This window comes from Podarcis cretensis, assembly GCF_951804945.1.
Source record: "Podarcis cretensis genome assembly, chromosome: 4".
Taxonomy (NCBI): Eukaryota; Metazoa; Chordata; class Lepidosauria; order Squamata; family Lacertidae; genus Podarcis; species Podarcis cretensis.
The window spans coordinates 76,203,354-76,224,120 of NC_137173.1; the positions used below are offsets into that span (position 1 = coordinate 76,203,354).

Sequence of the window (20,767 nt, forward strand, 5' to 3'; positions counted from 1 at the left end):
AAAGAGGGGTATAGTGGAGCACTCAGTTAATTTTCTTCATTTAAGGCCATATGCTCTGATTCTCCCTCCATGATAAATATAAAGAAAAGAAAAGAGGATCAGAGATAAGAAAACACATTTGATCTGAACATCTTTGTTTATGCTACACTATCGATAAGAATTCACATTGAAACATCCTTCTATATTGCAATGCAGATCAGATCATCAGAAGCCATTAGTATAAAAAGTAGATAAACTTGCTAATTATTATTTTTTAAAAATATAATTGGTATAGTGTTTTTGTGGGTACATCTGGATCCATTGCTGTCACTTGAGGCTCAGGTGGCTTCCGTAGTGCAGAGTATCTTCCATCAGCTTCAGCTGTGCCCCTATCTAGCCAAGGATAACCTAACTTCTGTCATCTATGCTCTGGTAACCTCTAGGTTAGATTACTGCAATGTGTTATACATAGGGCTACTTGTGAAGATGGTTTGGAAACTCCAGCTGCAGCAGAATAGGTGGCCAGGCTGCCAACAAGAGCAAGATGGTTTGAGCATATTACATGGATCTTGACCCAACTGCACTGGCTGCCAATTCATTTCCGGGCCCAATTCAAAGTGCTGTTTTTGACCTATAAAGCTTTAAATGGTTCAGGACCGCAAAAACTCAAGGACTGCCAGGGTGGATTTGATTTAAATCAAATCAATTTAAATCACTTGTCAGTAAGACTTGATTTAAATCATTTTTTTTACAGAAAGACTCATTCTTGCTGGTATAATTTAATATTTACAACTGGGAAGAAGGTCCTGGAACCAGTGAACTCTTATTAGTTGACTGGCAAGTACTTCAAGGTCTCGCAAAGGACTTACACATTCCAGTTACTATTTCCACCCCCACCTCTTTGGGTGGTGTAGTGGTTAAGAGCGGTAGTCTCGTAATTTGGGGAACCGGGTTCGCGTCTCCACTCCTCCACATGCAGCTGCTGGGTGACCTTGGGCTAGTCACACTTCTCTGAAGTCTCTCAACCCCACTCACCTCGCAGAGTGTTTGTTGTGGGGGAGGAAGGGAAAGGAGAGAGACTCCTTCGGGTAGTGATAAAGCGAGATATCAGATCCAAACTCCTCCTCTTCTTCTTCTTCTTCTTCTCCTTCTCCTCCTCCTCCTCCTCCTCCTCCTCCTCCTCCTCCTCCTCCTTCTTCTTCTTCTTCTTCTTCTTCTTCTTCTTCTTCTTCTTTATTCAGGTGCCTATTCTGTACAGTTAAGTGTTAGTGCAGTTGTTGGAACACAGTGGGATTGGGAAGAGATTGCCAGCCCTGAAATGCCTTCAGCACTTGCCTCAAGTCTGAGTTGCACAGACATGCAACTGACATGCACAATTATTACACAAAGATCCCAAGACTTGTGGAATTTTCTGCTCACAAGGTCGCACTTCCATTTTCACTGCTTCACACTTAGCTACTTGTGCAGATCTATTCAACTCCAAACAATCTATTCATTGAACCTCTTGAAATTTAGCATTTAAGAGGCAAGGGGTTGATTCTGTGTATATAAATTTGCAAAGGAACAATGGAATTAAGGTTTTTTCCTCAACTCTGTATGTTTATTTTATAAAAATTTTCCGGTGAAGAAAAGGCATGTTACCTGCAGACATAAATTCACACTTTGGAGAACTGCAAAAACAAGCATCTGTGATAATATCTTCTTGTTAGAAAAACTGCCCCAAATAATCTTACAGAAACCTCTGGAAGAGCATGACATTGTGAATGGATTAATGGAATTCATTTACCAAAAAATTTAAACATTGCATATAAAGCCTCGTGCTACATAATTAAAAACAAATCCTTATATACTGATGAATAGCCTTTGGACTATAATGTAACTTAAATAGAAAACTATTTTTAGAAAGATTTTCCTCCAAAAGCATTTTATTTTTTAAAAATCCAATTTAAATAAAAAAAAATCTGATCTAAATAAAAAAAAATCAAATTTCTGTAAAAAATAATAATTTAAAAACAAAGATTGATTTTTATCCACCCTGAGGACTGCCTTTCCCCATATGAACCAATACAGACCCTGCAGTCATCATCTGAGGCCTTTCTTCATGTGCTTCTTCTGCAATGGGTCTAGAGGGTGAAACATGAGAATGGGCCTTTTCTGCAGAGGCTCAGGGTTTGTGGAATGCTCTCTCCAAGGGGGCTCACTTGGCACCTTCATTACCTATCATTAGGTGCCAGGCAAAAGTGATTCTCTATAACCAGGCCTTTGGTTAATTAACATTTTATGGCCTTTTAAATATTTTTGGCAGGATATTGGTTTGTTTTTGTTTTATTATGTATAATGTGTTTTAATTTTGTATTTTTATGTTGTGAACCGCCCTGTGATCTTTGGATGAAAGGCAGTATACAAAGAATAATAATAAATAATAATGTGTTGGCCACTGTTTGGAGAGAATAATAATTATTACTTATTTTTTATACCCCGCCCGTCTGGCTGGGTTTTCCCAGCTACTCTGGGTGGCTCCCAACAGAATATTGAAAACACGACAAAACATGTTGGTTTAGTGGCAAATAGTGTTCTGGTTGTTCTCACAATCTCTTTCTGTTGCATTTGCTTAGACAGTTTTTTAGTTTTTGCAATATGTGGATAAAGATTGGGTCACATTAACGATGCTGGGAAGAAACAACTGACACAGTAGAAGTTGTGCAGGTGTTGAATGTCTCATTTTGATATGGAGTGGGCCTTGGCGCTCCGAAGGAGATGCCAGTGTGGCTATTCCTGGAAAAACAAACCCAACTGATTTAACTGTCTGCCAGTCAGTTTCTAGTGCAGCCAAGGTGCTCCATTTAAAGCATTGTAGTTTTTCTTCTAGATTAGTTAACCTGTAACTCTTTTTCTCCTGACTGTGCCCATCATCTGCTCTGGCTTTGCCCATTGTCAATATGCAGCTCTCAGCAGATTATCTTCCAAGGAATCTAGCCCATGAGAGAAAAAAGGTTGCCTAATTCTTCTCTACTGACTTCCTGATAAGTCTACTGCCGTGCTAAGTATATGAATACGCCAGAATGTTGTGGCAACAATAGTTCGGTATATGCTGCATAATACTTTGGTATTGCAACAACTGCATTGGTCTGATGGGTGACTACAAGAGACAGAGCCTTCTTTGACTTGCTAGAGTCTAACCTTCACTTCCTCTAGGAATTTGCTTCCTAGAGAGACTTGCCTGGTTTCTCTTAAGTTTAAGGAGACAGGTCATTATAGTAGAGCCTTTGACACAACAATAACTGGTTTTGATTTCACCTTATTTTGTGTTTGCTGTTGTACTATTTTTAATTTTGTTCTTGTTGCTTTGTTGGGCCCTGAGCTGCTTTGTGTTTTATATAGTTATATAGATATAGGCGATACACACGTTTCAAATAAATCAATGGTGTAGTAACTGCAGACAAAACCAGAAAGCCTGAACCAGTATATGGTACTGTCATGTAAACAGTACATACCCTCCTTTAAATTATTAACATAATTTAAGTCCTAATCTACAGATTATAATTGGTTCACATAGCCAGTTTTCTGGCATCCATCGAGAGCAACAGTCAGGTCTGTGTAGATTCTTAGAAACTGAAGATACACACAAATTGAAAGGCTTTTCATTCTTTTATCTGTTAGCAATCTTCTTACATGTACTTCCAGTCATGGACTATTTTCTTTTACATGATATAGAAAATGGAGGACTCTGAGTAGGCAGTGAGTTGGAGATTGTGTTGCAACAAGTTACTAAGGCCTTTGTGCTTACCCTCTCCACAGTCAGCTTGAGGGATTCTTGGAGCTTTGAGTTTTATTGTACAGCTTTTGAATGTACTCCAGCACCAAGTACAATGTTTTTCTATTTTTTCTTCCATACTGGACCTTAGAAAAGGGGGTGGGGGAGACAAAACTTGTCCTTTGCATAGGCCATCTTCGAAATGTCCTAGTTCAGTTGGTTAAGAGCATGGTGCTGATAACGCCTAGGTCGTGGGTTCGATCCCTGTCTATTCCCATGTTGGGAATGTAATACTATGTTTGTAGAATTCTGTTTGGATTTTTCTTTTAAAAACAACACATACCAGGCATCCAATTTAAACAGGTATTTTATTTGCCGAACACAATTGAGTTAAAGTGTAACTCTGCCATTGATTGTTGTATAATAAACCAACACGAAGTGTTAGTTATTACATGATGTTGCATCAGAAGAGGAATTTACCCAAAAATACAATTCTTTTCACTTTCCCTGACTCTTATAAAAGATAGAACAGTAAAAATAGAGGTATGCCCAACTTGGAACAACTGCAGAGGGTCTCTTTTTACCTTGGAAGATACAGTGGTGCCTCGCAAGACGAAAAGAATCCGTTCCGCGATTCTCTTCGTCTAGCGGTTTTTTCGTCTTGCGAAGCAAGCCCATTGACGGCTTAGCAGATTAGCGCTATTAGCGGCTTAGCGGCTTTTAGCGGCTTATCAGCTTAGCGGATAAGCAGATAAGCAGCTTAGCGGCTTAGAAAAAGGGGGGGGAGGGAAAAAAAGTCGGAAAAACTCACAAGACATTTTGTCTTGCAAAGCAAGCCCATAGGGAAATTCGTTTTGCGAAGCGCCTCCAAAATGGAAAACCCTTTCGTCTAGCGGGTTTTTCGTCTTGCGAGGCATTCGTCTTGCGGGGCACCACTGTATTTTCCTAACCTCACATTTTCCATGGACAAGAAATATAACACACAGGGTCTGAAATTGTTGGAATTGTTATTCCAACATAATTTTTATATTCTTCATGGGAGTCCTGTAGGCAGATAAGGGTCAATATACTTATTTGAACAAACATGATGGAAGTGCTATCAACCACATTATAGTATCTCCTTCATTATACACTTCTGAAGTGTTAGAATGAACAGAAAGTGACCACTTTCCAGTATCAGTGACCCTATTCCCAGCCAGATGGATGAGGTATAATAAATAAATTTATTTATTTATTTCTCGAATGCATACAAACAACCGCATCTGCAAGAGTTTGTGGAGAAATGCAGGGTGTAAAAAGACTGAAATGATTTCACAGACTGAACAGCGATATTCAAAAGACACTATATAGTAATCGTCTGACGAGCTTGCACCAACTTTTTATGAGAAAATCTCCATACCTTGATGTCTTCCAGCAAATTGTCACAGGACTTAGGCCTTATTTGATAACTATAGGGCTCATGTGGAAGCATATCTTCTCCTGGAGCTTTATTTGATTTCTGGAAGGAAATAAGGGCCTTTATCTCATTACAGAAGACTTTTTGCCATTCAGGTAGGTTTAATAAATCCTTACACATTGCTGGTACATGTGCCTTTATTGAGGTGCATTTCCAAGTGATGCTCACTGCAATCTTGGATGGTCGCTCCAAGGTCCTGCATACAGACAGACTGTGTATTAGTGGTCAATGTCTGATGGAAGACATCACTCATTATCTGTTAGCCTGCCCCTTAAATAGAGACCCAGGATATCACTTTCTGAAGCCTTTGTTCACGCAAGCAAGCAGATAACCCAGCAGAAATGGTTCAGTTTCTTTTGAGTGACAATAATAGCTTTGTAACACACAGAGTGGCCCTCTATGCGCTGGCCACAAAAAAGGGAAAAAGCAGTTAGATAAAATCGCTATATATTGCTGTGGTGATTGAGGCGTAATCTGAAATCAAGCTGGATTTGAGTTTTTGTTTCTGGCAATTTCTCCCTCTTGCATCATGGATGCTGGTTTATATAATGGATACTGTATATGTTATGTATTAGTTTATTGGTACAAGTTTGTACCAATCATGGTGGCTAGAACAATAAACTTGTGAACTTCCACTACCACTACCACTAGATGTATGCTCTAGTGTGCTGTACACCCTTCTGTTTGTAAAAACAATGATTTAATGTCTAGTTTGCCTAAAGCTGAGGCTTCCTGACTTGCTCTGTTCCCTGCCTGCTGTGCTGGTGGAAGACACTTCTTCAGGCTAAATTCCTCTGAAAGGACCTTCCCAATTTTCTGACTCAATAGCTTGCAACAGCATAGTATCCCTATATGTACGAGAGCTAGCAACTCTTTGCATTCTGGCTGGATAGAGGAAGGTGTTGTATCTGTTTCCTTGCTTTGCTTGAAATAATTCTCATGATGCAGTGTGGTGCTAATCTTCTAATCTATTAATGTAAACTTATTTAGATGTGGTCGGTATTATGTTTTGAAGGTGTTGAAATTCTTACTGAACAAATAGTTTCATTTCAGAGTGTGGTAGTTTCAGTTAAATTGTATTTTGCTTAAACACCCCTTTTCCTTCAAGTTGCTCATGCTGTATTAATAGCTGTTCGATAGTAGTTACTCACTCTGCTGTAATCTCATCAAACAGTACAAATTACTACCTAAATCTAGTTGAATATCTTTTTTACAATGCAAGTTTTTGATATTAAAATACTGAACATTAAGTATTACCGTATTTTTCGCTCTATAACACGCACCCGACCATAACACGCACGTAGTTTTTAGAGGAGGAAAATCCGTAGGCATGCCACCCGTAGGCATTTCCTCCATAACACGCACAGACATTTCCCCTTACTTTCTAGGAGGAAAAAAGTGAGTGTTATGGTGCAAAAAATACGGTAATTTGTTTCACTTTTTAGTAAAAGTTGTTGTTTTTTAATTCTAGTGCCAAGGATGACATTGACCTTGATGCACTTGCAGCCGAAATAGAGGGTGCAGGTGCTGCCAAAGAACAAGAGCCTCAGAAGTCTAAGGCCAAGAAGAAAAAGGAAAAGAAGAAACCAGATTTTGAGTAAGTTTGCAAAATATGTGTCTGGTAGCTCTAATCCAACAAAAGATTGCAGAAGTACAAAAGGAGGCTTCTTACTGTATGCTTATCCTTATCTGAATGAATAACTGTTTAGACCAGTGGCCCCCAATTGGCTAAGTACTGCAGACCCCTGTTTTTCAAAAGCCAAGTCATGGACTCCCTACTTTTGAAAACTCTGTGGTAGTTTTTGTTATGTGAATAGTGCCACCATACCTTCCAACGTGTGCCGGCGCAAAAGCGGGATGCACGTCTTCGGGCTGCAATCCCGTGCGAGTCATGTGACCTGTGCAAAGGCACAGTGCACAAAAATGTGTGTTTTGGGGTGCTACAATCTCGCGTGAGATGAGTGTCTGGCTGCAACCTTGTGCTTTTGGGGCACCATGTTCTCACTTGAGAGCACGCCCCCCCAAATAGGATGTCTTAGATAGTTGACAGGTATGTGCCAAGAACCCCTTGGGTGGGATCCCCAATTGGGAACCACTAATGTAGACAAATATGTTTTGCAGGTATATATTCCTGAAAAGTTCCCTCCAAGAGCCAAGCACATGCTGTAATATTGCTAGTAATAGTTTGAGTGAGTAGGTGGGAAGAAACACTGTTCTCCCCCTCCCATTACCATGCTGATTATTGACACTTTCAGTGTTGATGCCCTGCCTCCACTGAGGGAAACACACGTATGGTATCAGGCTACTGATAAATGTATGTATCACACAATTGAGCCACAGCATGGATTTGTCTGCTTGGCACCAGGAGGACAAAACTGCCTACCCACCAATAGCCTGCTGGCAAGTTGGCCCACGCATCTCCTGCCGTTTGCTTTATGTGAAACGCCTTGGAGTGAGTAGTAAGAAGTATGCAAGAGAAATAACACCCTGCTCAAATACACACGAGCCTCTACTATAATATAAAAGACAGAAAGATGTGGAAATCCAGAAAGCAAGGCAGCAGTACTGTAGTCACTGGACTCATCCAGTTATTGAACCTAGATTATTTGTAAGTAAGCAATACTTGAAACATGTATAATTGTTCTTATTGTAGTGAAGATGATATTTCGAAAGAGTTGGAAGAGTTGTCTCTGGAGATGCAAGGAGGGAAAGCTGAAAGAGAACCAGTTGCAATAAAGGTAAGTGTCTGGGGGGGGTGCATTCAAAGTGTTGCACTACAGCTGAAAGCCCCAGCCAAAGCAAATTGTGAAATTTTTTTTTAGCGTGAAGAGAAAGAAGCATTTGGTACAGTCCAGAGAAAACTGCCTTTGCATTTGGAAAACTGCCTGTCATTGTGCAGGTCTCCTTTCAAAAAAATACATTAACTTCATACAGACATTCCACCAAAGAGCAGATTCTATAAGGGCTGCATTGAGGAGTCATCTATCTATTTAAAAATAAATAAATCACAAGGTTGTGTAACTGGCTTTCCAAAAGGCACTTGACGCACATATATTTTTGTTCCCTAAAATCTGGTGATTTTTGTCATGAGTGTTTTTTGTAGTTTAATCTGCAACCAGAGAATCTGGTTGCTGCAAATGTATTATGCTCAAGTACTGTACAATTCTTCTATTTTCTGTTGAGAATGTTCTAACTTTAAAATGATTTATTTATTTATTTGCTAGACAGAGAATGACAGTGAAGAATTTAGCTGTTCAAAACAAGATAAAAAAAAGAAAGGAAAGAACAAAAGTTCCAACTTAGATGATGATGACAGTGAAGAAATGGAGGATAAGGATAAAAAGTCAAAGAAGGCCCCCAGGCCCCCAAAGGAAGCTCCCTCTGGCAGTGACGATGACAATGATGACTTTGATGCATTGCTTAAGAAAAAGAAAGGAAAACCTCAAAAATCAAATAGGAAACAGGAACTTTCCGAAGATGATGAAGTTATCATTATCAAGAAAAGCAAAGAGCGTACACAAGCTGCGTCATCTGGCGAGAGCGGTGATGAATTGGACGAAGGCTCGGAATCGAAAAAAGGGCAGAAGAAAAGCCAGAAGGCAAAACCAGCCACTGAGGCTGAAAGTGGTGATGAAGAGGTGGACTCTTCATTCAAAATAAAAACAGTGGCTCAGAAGAAGGCAGAGAAGAAAGAGCGTGAGAAAAAAAAGCGTGAAGAGGAAAAGGCCAAATTGAGGAAACAGAAGGAGAAAGAAGATCTGGAAGCCAATAAAGAACAGGCAAAGCAGAAGGAGGCATCAAAGAAGGCTGAAAAAGGAACCACTTCAGATCTGGTATCAGAATCTGCCACTGTGGAAAAAGGAGAAGCTTCAGTAGTAGCAGAAGGTAGGTCATATTTGTAAGGATGTGAGGAACAAGTTTGTGTGGGAGTTTATAGGAATTTCAAGATGAATGCCAGAACACTTGAATCAGTTTCCTTGTTCACTAATTGGTGATCTTTTTTGTTTCGCTTTAAGCTGGCTTTGTAGTAGGAAAATTCATTGCCTGATTTTATTTGGAGACTCTAGAAGTCGTATTGATGCCCTGAAAACACTAGCTGATTTGCGGCCCTGATTTTCTTGACTAATGTGATTCTAAAGCATTTTGCTGAATATAATTTATGCAGTTCTTAATGCATGTGGTGAGCAAGGCTTCTGAGTGGGGGCCCTTTTCATACGTCCCCTGTGTTGAAAACTATATCATCGCTAGTACTTAGGAATTTCAGAAACTGCCTAAGACAGTCTGTTTGGGGAAGACCAAACATTGAGAGCTCCTCCAGACAGTCTGTTCTTTGCATTTATCTAGATTTGCTTGCACAAAACGTATGTGGTGGTTAGCCTGTGTTTGGGCTTATTGAGGTCATTCGTTCTGGGTTGGTTATAAATGAGCATTCATCTTGATTTGCTTGTGGGGTGCTAACTTGTCTTCCCATTAATCATTAGTTTGTCCCACACATCTTGTCCTTCCCATCACTTTCCAAATGGCAAAAAGTCTGTTTCTTTTTTAAAGTGGATTTACTGTGCACTTCAGAGCACTTTAATACACTTTACACAAACCTAAATTTCCAGTATGTGCTTGAATCCCTTCACAAAATTGTGACAGTCTGGAGGGACCCCGAGAGCCTAGAATGCATGCAGAGGGCTTTTCATGCTCCTAAAGGGTCAGTGGCACCCCTACATTTTGTTGATTTTCTCTTTAGTTTTCTTTGTTTTTAAATTCTGCAAATGGATAACTGACTTTCTTGTTTAGGCGATGACAATGAAGGAGAGAAAAAGAAGAAAGAGAAAGATAAAAAGAAAAAGAAAGGGGAGAAAGAAGAAAAAGAAAAAGAGAAGAAAAAAGGTCCAAGTAAGGCCACAGTTAAAGCAATGCAAGAAGCCTTGGCTAAGCTGAAAGAGGAAGAGGAAAGGGCAAAGAGGGAGGAAGAGGAACGGATAAAACGACTGGAAGAGCTGGAAGCCAAGCGTCAAGAAGAGGTACTGCTTGTATTCATATAGGAAGGGGAAAGGATAATGGAGGCCCACACCTGTATGCTTTTGACTTTGAAAAGAGATTGCAGCCCTGTTAAAGGGGAGCCTGCTGCCAAGGAATGGCTATTCTATGCGTTCTGGAAAGCATTGTGTATGAATATTTGCTTCTTTATAGGAACGCTTGGAGCAAGAAAGAAAGGAAAGGAAGAAACAAAAAGAAAAGGAGAGAAAAGAGCGATTGAAGAAGGAGGGGAAGCTTTTAACTAAATCTCAGAAAGAAGCTAGAGCCAGAGCAGAGGCTACTCTTAAACTACTGCAAGCTCAGGGTAAGGATTGCGATGCACACTAACCTTCTAACTACTTTCCTGTATGTAGACAAAAATGCTGTAGAGTCTTTGCCAGTTTTTGGAAGCTGAGGAGGAATTAAACAATGGGCTCTTATCTGCAATTTTGTTTTCGGCATCTGGAGAAGAGAGTTAAACATGAGCAGGAGTCTTTATTTAGAAGTAAATGCAAACTCCAAACCACCCAATTTCAGGTGGTCCTATGAACCTGTCCTCTTTTATAAGATACTAGCTTCCTGACACTGCAATCCTATGCACCCTTGGAGCTAACTTTTATCGAACTAAGTATGACTGACTTCTGAATAAACATGCTTTGACTTAAGCTGCACATCTGTAAGTCATAACAACTGAAATATTTTAAAAGCACCCACCTTAGTATTATTACTTTAAAACTAGCAAATTAAGTTATTTGCATAAAAATTCTCCAGAGTCCTTCAGTGGAGGTGGACTGCAGAAAAAAATGGTTCATTAAAAAATGATGATGTTAGTTGACTTGTCTTGAGTGTCTTTGCAGAAGAGCTGACCTATGAAAGCCAATTAGGGTTTGAAACCATAATGATTTAGAAATGTTTTCTGAGGCTCTTTATTCTGTTGTGGCATGGACATAGTGTGGGAAACACCTTGCTCATTATCCTGTGACAAATTTCTTATCCCCTGCAAACAGCTTGAAGGCTTGGGAGCCCTCAGTTACTTCCCTTAACTCAATCAGTGCCAAGGCTTGTTTGGGTCAAGATGTTCAAACATTTACCCAGTGTGTAATCAATGTCCCTGGTCAACAGCCAGGGATGATTCTAGTTCAACAAATTCTGGAGGGCACAATGTTAACTGCTCTACTTGAGATTACTGCATTGCAGGGAGTTGGACTAGATGACCCTAGGGGTCCCTTCCAACTCTATGATTCTGTTATCCCCCTGCATTATCCTGTGTTCATTCACAAATCCAGCTGCAGGTCACCAAATGGATTGCATTTCAGTGTTACATTAAATTTTAGTAATAATAAAAATAAATGTTTTTGTTGCTACTTGGCAGGTGTTGAGGTGCCATCCAAAGATTCTGTGCCAAAGAAAAGGCCAATATATGAAGACAAAAAGAAAAAGAAGCAACAGCAGCAGGAAAACAAAGAAGGTAAGAATATTGTTTCTGTAGTACTTTTAAAAATAAAGATTAAAAAAGGCAAACATAATGTCAGCCCTTCCTGTCTACTATGTTTTGAAGCACCCTCCCCTTTATGGTATCACAGAGAAAATATGGTATTCCTGTGTATCTTTGGGGCTGCATATTTAAAAGCCAGTGGAATTCTTGACTGACTTTTAAAAAAAGAATTTGTATCAAGAACCCTGAATTTTCTCTAATCAGACTTTGTTAACAAGACTTTATAGACCGAATTCCCCAAAACTTCATGTTAGACTGGCAGTGATTGGTTCTTTTCTCAGTATTGTATACACTGAAGACTGGGAGGAATTGTATGCTAGTAAGAGTCAAGAGACCTTTAATTACAGTGTATTTATTTTGAGAGATGAATTTTGCAGGACCAGTAATGTACTTACAGTTGCAGTAGTTTTGTTCTGGGCAAATACAACGCATCTTTGTGGTTGGCCTTCTTACTACAGCAAAGCTGTAGTAATTTTCTCTTGTAATTTTAGAAATTATAGAGTTGACTTCCCCAACTGAAGAAGCTGTAGAACCAGTTACACCAGTAAAAGAAGAGATCATTCTTCCAGCAAATCCAGGTCAGTATTAAATCAGGTATTCCATGTTGCTTTTATCTAAAGCAGTAATTCCCAAACTTTCCCCTTGCTCATGGACCAGTTGAAAATTGCTGAGAGTTGTAGCAAGCCACTTAATGATTCCCCCCGCCCCCATGTTGTAGAAATTGTAAAGCACTGAGCTAGAGGCCACATGATTTAAATTTATATTTTATTTATTTATTTAGAGCATTTGAACCCCACATTTCAGCCAAAATGGCTCTCTGGGCGGCTTACATACTACTAATTAAAACAAGAGGCCCTGCCTTCAGGCTTACAGTCGAAAAAGCACAGCAGGCAAGAGAAATGGGACAGGTAGGGGAGAGGAAAAAAGCAAGCTCATTCACCAGTTCTTAAATAGTAGCTCTTACAATGACCAGCAGCCATAGAAACAGTTCAGAGGCAGAGAGTTGCCTGATGGAACTGGTGTTTTGGCTGATTGGACGAGCCCTGTGTCCCATCTCCCACTGAGGCTACATGATGAAATGATGCTACTAGGTGACAGTAGGCCCATAGAATTAAAATCACAATACAATAAAACATTATTTAATTTAAAACACCAACAATGAATATACAATTAGATATCAATATAAATATTTCATGTGGCATATGTGCCATCTCTTCTCTTCAACCACAAATCCATGGACAGGCTGTGTAACCACATACCACCTGAATGAAGCTTGTTGGCCTTTGGTGGTACCCAGACCACAGTTTGAGAATCCTTGATCCTAAAGCATAGAACCAGACTTCTAATAATAATAATAATAATAATAATAATAATAATAATAATTCTTTTTCTTAAACCTAATGTCAGGCCAGTTAAACCAGCTTTGGGAGCCAACTTTGAGGGTCAGGGGCACCATCTGGGCCACACCCTCAGTATTCCACAGTGACATGCTCACGCCACACGCGCAAGTTGCATGTCATGCGTGTGACACATCAGCACGTTGTGTGGCGTGTGTGCTGGCCCCCTAAATCATGAGGGGCAAGTTGGCACGTCTGTTGAGGGTACTCAGTGTTTATATTAAGCCAATGGTAGAACATCTGGCTAATTCAAGTTACTGTCCAGCCCAGTACCTCCTCTGTGTAAACATATTGATACATTATCCTAAAATAATAATAAAACCTGTTATGAAACCAGTTGCTTTTTAGTTTCAGAAGAAAGGGAGGAAGAGGAGCCTGAAGATACAGGATTAGATGACTGGGAAGCCATGGTCAGCGACGAAGAGAGAGAGAAGGGTAAGTGTCTTTTGGAAAAGGAATGGACCACCACCTAGGCCTGAGACCTCTGCTTCTTTTTGTTCAAAGCATAGCACTTCTCTCACAGAGTTGAAATGAGTGAACAAACATTGCACAGTATGTTCAGAACCATACTTCAGCTCGACTAAGTCCTTTAAACTGTTGTGTGATCCGCTTGGTTATTGGGTTTACAGGGTTTTCAGCCACTATCTCTGTAGTACCCCCCCCCCCCCCGCGCGCTAAAAGCATGAAGCGCATGTTCCTATCAGTCAGCCAATAAAAATAAGTTTGAAACCAACCTTCCTTGTTCGTTTAATTAGCGGTTCTCAACCTGTGGGTCCCCAGATGTTGTTGGACTACAACTCCCATCATCCCTGAGCTCTGGCCTTGCTAGCTAGGGGTGATGGGAGTTGTAGTTCAACAACATCTGGGGACCCGCAGGTTGAGAGAGGCTGGTTTAAATGAATTCACTTAGCAGTATGACTGTGGACAAGGAGGACTTGGGGGAAAGTTGGGTCAAAAGCTTACTATGTTTCTGTTTCGAACAAGAAATTCTTCAGTATAAATAAATATATAAAGTCAATAATGGGGTATGCCACAGCTTCACTTTTTGAAACACCTATACCTCCCTTATTGATTTTGCCGGTCAAGGGAAATAGTACTGAAATTCAGTGCAGGTCTGTCTGTGTTTGCATTGTAATATGTGGAACTGCAGTTCTGTACACAGGTAGCTGTATCAGAATAGAACCCAGGTAGAAGTAGCCTTTTAAAATTTGCATCTCCTGTCATCAGAGAGAAAAACAGTCCGCATTGAAGTCAAGGAGCAAAATGATGTGGACGACGATGGAGATGGAGACGGCGATGACGAAGAAGATGAGAGTGAAGAGTATGAAGACGGAGAAAGTGAAGGAAGTGAAGGTGAAGAAGATGAGAAGACTTCAGATGAAAGGGAATCTGAGCCCCAAGCTGCTGGAAAACAATCTGCAGAGAAAAAGCTAAGTAAAGAACTAAGCTCTGATTCAGAAGATGATTCAGATGATGATCGCTCTAAAGAAGAACGTTCCTATGATAAAGCTAAACGGCGAATTGAGGTATTTGGTCACAATCTTTCTCATGTAGTTAATACGATTCATTCTGAACAAAAGATGCTCCCTTTATTGCTCTCTCGCTCTCTCTCTTGCTTACTTCAGTGTTCCTTTGAAACCTTTTCCATATCTTTGCTTCTTTGGTGAGGATACACAATCTTGCACAAATTGTTAAGGAGAAGGAAGCGTTTACAGCTGAAAGCAAATGTCAAAATTGTGGAACTTTGTAGCTTCTGTTGAGTTTCCAGGGTGCACCTGTGCCCAGATAAATTACACTCACTAGTTTATCATGATTTTTTTTAGAATAGGCTTCATTAAGTTGTCCAAGATGTAATCTTCCTCATGTCTGTGGCCACATTGGCCAGAGACCATGGGACAGGTTACATGTAGCTACTTTGCTTTAGTAGCAACATTAGACAGGGTCAAATTACCCAGTTGTGTATATGGCCATATGTGTAAGAGCTTCTGTTGGGAACTGGCAAAAGCAGATTTCCACGGTTTTTTTCACCGTGATCATGAGGATTCTGAGTTTCAGCCTAGGACTACTGCCTTTTGGTGTAGATGTCCTGTAATCAGGTAAACTGTAAATGTCTGCTTAATGTGCCAACTAGGAATAGTATTTAGCTGGAAACAGTGTTCAATCCTTTTTTCTCTGTTTACAATTATATATTTGTGTTAGGGGTAAGGACTCTTCGGCATAATTTTGAACACTCAAAATTGAGTTGCTTTCCTGTTGAACTGTCTTCATTTCTTTTTCCTTTTGACTTTAGTTGACATTGTTTGTTCTTAATTCTAGAAACGTCGTGTTGAAAACAGTAAAAATGTGAATACTGAGATACTACGAGCACCTGTTATTTGTGTACTTGGACATGTAGATACAGGGAAGACTAAAATTCTAGATAAGGTAAGGCGCAGGTGGGTTTCACGAAATAACAAGCTTTCTCTGCTAGTTAGCTAACAAGTTAACTGCCTGCTTCTACTTAAGCCTGAAATTTTGTAGTAACTTGGGACCGCTTAAAATTGCTTGATGCGAAACTGTCACCCGTGCCCTTTCAAAGCATATATTAATCAGCTCATCCAGGTCGTCATTCTTGCTCCCCCCCCCCCCAGTTATTCTGCTTTTTTTGTTTTGTTTCATGCAGCTCCGCCATACCCATGTACAAGACAGCGAAGCAGGAGGCATCACTCAGCAGATTGGTGCAACTAATGTCCCCCTTGAGGCCATCAATGAACAAGCAAAGATGGTGAAGACTGTAAGTAAGAGCTTTCTCAGAACTCCGTTGATGTGCTTTTAGAAGGAATCATTGAATTATATTATTTCTAGGGACCTCTCCTCTGCTCCACATCTCTTGTTGGAAGCTGGTGCAGTTTGGGCTTGTGTTTGTCCTTTATTTAGAATGGACCTATTCGACAAATACCTTTATTGGCTGGAAACATCTACATTTGCAACATCAGTACCTTAAAGTTGAGGTTCATGGTTGGCTACTTTGTTGCCCATCATTTTTGTGAGCTGGAGTTGCCTCCTATGTTAGTGGGGGCTTCTCAGATCCATAGCTGTTCAGAAAGGCAGTAGGTTTCAGATATTATCTTGCCTCCTGTGCTCACATACTGTTGCGCCATAAGTCTAGCTAGAAAGCTCAAATGGGGGCAAGGCCTTGTCTTCCTATGGTCAATCTTGGCCTTCCAGATGTTTTGGGATTACAACTTCCATCATCCCTAGCTAACAGGACCAGTGGTCAGGGATGATTGGAATTGTAGTCCCAAAAAATCTGGAGGGCCAAGTTTGGCCATCCCTGTCCTTTTTCCATTGCAGCACTTTGCACTGAAAGCTGTTAGCCTCTGCTCTAGAAGAGGAGCTGCAGCAAGTTAATGAAAACTTAGTGATGCAAGTTGTTTTTCTTTAAAAAAGTACTATGATTATGTAGATTGAGGATGGATTTCTTACATATATTATGTAAGAACCATGGCTAAAGTTCAAAATTATTGCTGAGGCTATATACATTATCAAAGCTTTGGTTTGCATAAGTTTCAAGGTAGCCAATATTTCGTAATGTTAGTTTGACAGAGAGACGGTCAAGATTCCAGGAATGCTGATCATTGATACTCCAGGACATGAGTCTTTCAGGTAAGTTTGCAATATTTATATCTGGGAGTTTACCATATAATGTTTGAATACATCTATACAAGTAGAAATTAGTTAGATAATGTTCTGTGTGCCTTTTGTTTTCATTTCTAATAGTTTTGCCAAACACTTCTACATGATAGAATTTTCTTTAGAACAGCTGCCTGTTCCTGGCAATTCTCTCTATCTTTTGCCCTTACTTATTGAGTCTACCTTTCCTCCTCAATGTTGCAGCAATCTCCGAAATCGAGGAAGCTCACTATGTGATATTGCAATTCTTGTAGTTGATATCATGCATGGTTTGGAGCCCCAGACCATTGAATCCATAAACCTGCTGAAGTCTAAAAAATGCCCATTTATTGTGGCACTCAACAAGGTAAGATGACTTTTACAGTCTTACTGATTCTGCCATAAGATCCTAAGAAGAGCCCTGCTAGATCTGTCCAAAGGCCTAGCTAGTCCAACCTCTTACTTTCAACAGTGGCAATCTAGATGCCTCTGGGAAGTCCCCAGGCAGAACATGAATGCAATATACCACTCCTTCTGCTGTTCCCCAGCAGCTGTTGCTCAGGCTGATGTTCAGGCATCGGGCCTAATGGCCATTTCCAAATGCCTTTTTGGTTTTTTTTAATATGTGTGTCTTTTACTATTTAAAAATATTTATGCCAATTGAGTGCTAAATGTTTGTTCTATCAAGGGACTCTCCTTCAGGAGCAAATCCTGTTAAGTCTGCTTGCTTTGCAAGTTTATCCTTGAATTTTAGAAAGGGAAGAGCTTTCATCCTCACTTCACTCCTGTTGTGAAGCTTGCCATTATTGAAAATAATGTTTTTTTGGGGGGCAGAGGTCTCCCACCCTTCAAATCTTGCAGCTAGGATGCATAGGAACCTAGAGGTTATTGTGTAATGTTTCATTGCGTTTTTATGTATGTCAGAAGTCACTCAGTGGCTGGGGTAACCCAGTCAGATGGGCAGGATATAAATAATAAAATTATTATGTAATTGTTTCCAGGCATGAGAGTTTCATTGAAATTACCCATCTTGAATAGCATTTCCATGACTTCCAATGGTTGGATCTGATTCACATTGACATTTCTTTGCTTGGAAAGAGCAGCTTTCTTCATTTAAAAAAGGGGGGAACCCTGTATGTGCAAGGAAGCTGTGCATTTAGGGGCAGATGGCTCTCTGGGGTGATATGACTCCTCTAGATACTTCATAAATGTTTATTTTGTCTCTTATTTTTATCTGTAAGTCACCTTGAGTCCCTGGCAGGGAAAAAAGCGAGGTATAAATAATAATGACATTTGCTTGTAGATTCCCTACAGTTGCTGTTGACTTCCATGGCTCCTCCTGAGTAGCATAACATTCATTCAATCAATCAATCAATCAATCAATCACAGAGATGTTTTTGATTCTGTCTGGTTCTGATTCTGATCTGATTTTCAAGATCGATAGGTTATATGACTGGAAAAAGAGTCCCGACACAGATGTAGCTGCCACTTTGAAGAAGCAGAAAAAAAACACAAAGGACGAATTTGAGGAACGTGCAAAAGCTATCATAGTGGAGTTTGCACAGCAGGTCAGCTGAATTACTATCATTGCTTCTGTTAGTATTTAACATGTATTTTGGTAGTGGGGAGACATGCAAAGGCTCCCAATTTTTTGCTGCTGCCTTACTAGCCAACCAAAAATGTATTGACTCTCCCAAGACCATCTCTTGTGCCTCACAAATGTGGCATGAGGTTAGCAGAATATCTTCTTCTCTTTTTTCCAGCTCTATGCTTGGAGCTGGAGAGAAGGATTCTCCTCCAAGCTTCTTTCTAGAGATGAGAGACTGAAGCATGTGCTTTTACACTGGCACCTGCTGGAGGGTACCTATTGTGTGCAGAGGCAAGTCCACATTTCTTACCCCCTGTCTCCAGGAGGAGAAGGTGGTCTTTTGCCTTCTCTTCTTCTGCACCTGAGGGAGCACTTGGAGGAACTGTCCAGAGCAGAGGCAAGCTGATATGCTTCCATCTCCTCACTCCTGCCCAGAGATAAAGGATTGTTATGGCTCTCCGTTTAAGCGTGGCAAGCACAGAGCCCAAACAAATCTTAGACTCTGGAGCTAGGGAGGGAGCAGGGCAAATCACACATCCCATATCGCTCCTGAGTTTGGAGGAAAGATTGGATTCCTCTCACTTGTCAAGGACTGGCTTTCCTCTCTCAAATTGGCAGCATCTGGTGCGGGGGGGGGGGGAGTGAGGTTGTTTGACCTTGATTATATGTGGTTCGAGAAAAATATTGGTCAGTACGGAAGGGTTTCAGGGAGATGAATTTTGAGAGGGGATTTGAAGAAAGAGAGGTAGCTGCATCATGTCATATGTGTTCTGGAAGCGGGTTCAGGGTATTTTTATATAGATGCTACCTGGTGTTTATACTCTTTCTCATACAGTATAATATTTATTTAAAAATTGTTAATAAAAGTTTGATATTTGGTCGAATAGTGTTCAGTGTTTTCCTGCCCTTTTATTTGTACCAGATTGCTCCTTCCCCTAATGCTATGCTTGTGGTTTTAGGGCCTGAATGCTGCCTTGTACTACGAAAATAAAGATCCCCGCACATTTGTCTCTCTGGTTCCTACCTCTGCTCACACTGGGGATGGCATGGGAAGTCTAATAGCTCTTCTTGTTGAATTGACGCAAAACATGTTAAACAAGAGACTGGCACACTGTGAAGAGCTGAGAGCCCAAGTTATGGAGGTAATTTGATATGCATCTTTTGATCTGGATTGAAAGGAAACATTCTTTTTGTTGCATGTGGATAACCTGCAGCCCATGGGCTATAGATGAAACCCTCAGAGCCCTTTCATGCATCTGGCACAGGTGCCCATGTTGCACCTTCCACCAAATTTACATTTGGTCTCCTCCCTGCCTGAGCAGGCAAAGAAGAGAGCTTTATGAGTGTAGGAGTGTACACCTTGCAAAAGCCTTTCCTGCCAGGAGGGGGAAGGAAACAGACAGCAGGGAGAGAAGAGCACTTCTGTGGGGTTGGAGAAGCAAAGCAGACAGAGTTGATGTAAATTGGGAGTCTGAGATCTGGGGCAGCGGGGTGGGGAGTCGACGGAGATTTTTTTTTTTTCCTTGAAGAAAAGTTGTTTGACTCACTGTCATCTAAAGTGAGGAGATGAAAGGCAGGTTACTGAGAAAATCAACTAAGGAGGAAAATTCAAAAGATAATTTTTGGGAGCATGATGTGTGTGCCTGTTCAAGGCTGTCTGCTTGTGGCCTTTGGAGAGAAATGATTTGACTGTCTTCTGTCTCTTAGGTCAAAGCACTTCCTGGTATGGGTACCACAATAGATGTCATTTTGATTAATGGCCGCTTGAGAGAAGGTGATACCATTATAGTTCCTGGAGTAGAAGGTCCCATTGTAACGCAGATAAGAGGCCTTCTGTTACCTCCACCTATGAAAGAACTTCGAGTGAAGGTAGGCAAGCAGCGTGTGGAAACACATCCTCAAATTAACTACTGATGCCTAACGCTATTCAGCAGAAATGCTTGGCAGTCCATGCTCTCCCTCACCTTTCTGGAAAATAATACAAAATAACACTATTATTTCTTCACAGAAATTGCCCTTTGCAGGATCAGGATCACTGAAGGGAGGTGGAGCTTTTGTGTCCAATCGCCTCCTGTTGTTTTATCCATTTTTAGTCATGTGGTTTGCCAGTGTACTGCTGTTAGCAAAAATAACACCCTTAAATTCTGAGGGCAGAATAAGGCATGCAAATTGAGAGTATATACACAACTGTTGTAATGTTGTAGGCCTTTTGAGCTTGTGATATATTTATATGAATATAAAATATGTAATGTAATACAAAACCATTCTCATAGCTATACACTCCATATATTTTTGCTTTAATGGTCATATCTAAGTGCAGCATTGTAATATTTTTTCTGCCAAGGCCACAACTTACTTTTTTCGGGCCTTGAGCTTTCTTGAAGGTATGATCCACAAATCTGAAGCTGGAAATAATATCTGAGATATAAGCTATACA

The 20,767-nt window shown here is 40.4% G+C and overlaps 1 protein-coding gene across 1 annotated transcript in view; it reads left to right on the top strand.

The window, feature by feature from the left end:
• The window catches only part of EIF5B (eukaryotic translation initiation factor 5B), a 29,497-nt gene that overhangs the window by 1,826 nt on the left and 6,904 nt on the right, over positions 1-20,767 (top strand). Inside the window, exons 2-17 of the mRNA XM_079972488.1 lie at positions 6,661-6,786; positions 7,843-7,927; positions 8,414-9,074; positions 9,978-10,204; positions 10,374-10,524; positions 11,572-11,667; positions 12,186-12,272; positions 13,440-13,526; positions 14,319-14,617; positions 15,408-15,515; positions 15,754-15,864; positions 16,669-16,736; positions 16,968-17,109; positions 18,179-18,310; positions 19,290-19,472; positions 20,038-20,199. Coding sequence (XP_079828614.1) covers positions 6,661-6,786; positions 7,843-7,927; positions 8,414-9,074; positions 9,978-10,204; positions 10,374-10,524; positions 11,572-11,667; positions 12,186-12,272; positions 13,440-13,526; positions 14,319-14,617; positions 15,408-15,515; positions 15,754-15,864; positions 16,669-16,736; positions 16,968-17,109; positions 18,179-18,310; positions 19,290-19,472; positions 20,038-20,199 — 2,725 coding nt within the window. The remainder of the gene's footprint in view (positions 1-6,660; positions 6,787-7,842; positions 7,928-8,413; positions 9,075-9,977; positions 10,205-10,373; positions 10,525-11,571; positions 11,668-12,185; positions 12,273-13,439; positions 13,527-14,318; positions 14,618-15,407; positions 15,516-15,753; positions 15,865-16,668; positions 16,737-16,967; positions 17,110-18,178; positions 18,311-19,289; positions 19,473-20,037; positions 20,200-20,767) is intronic.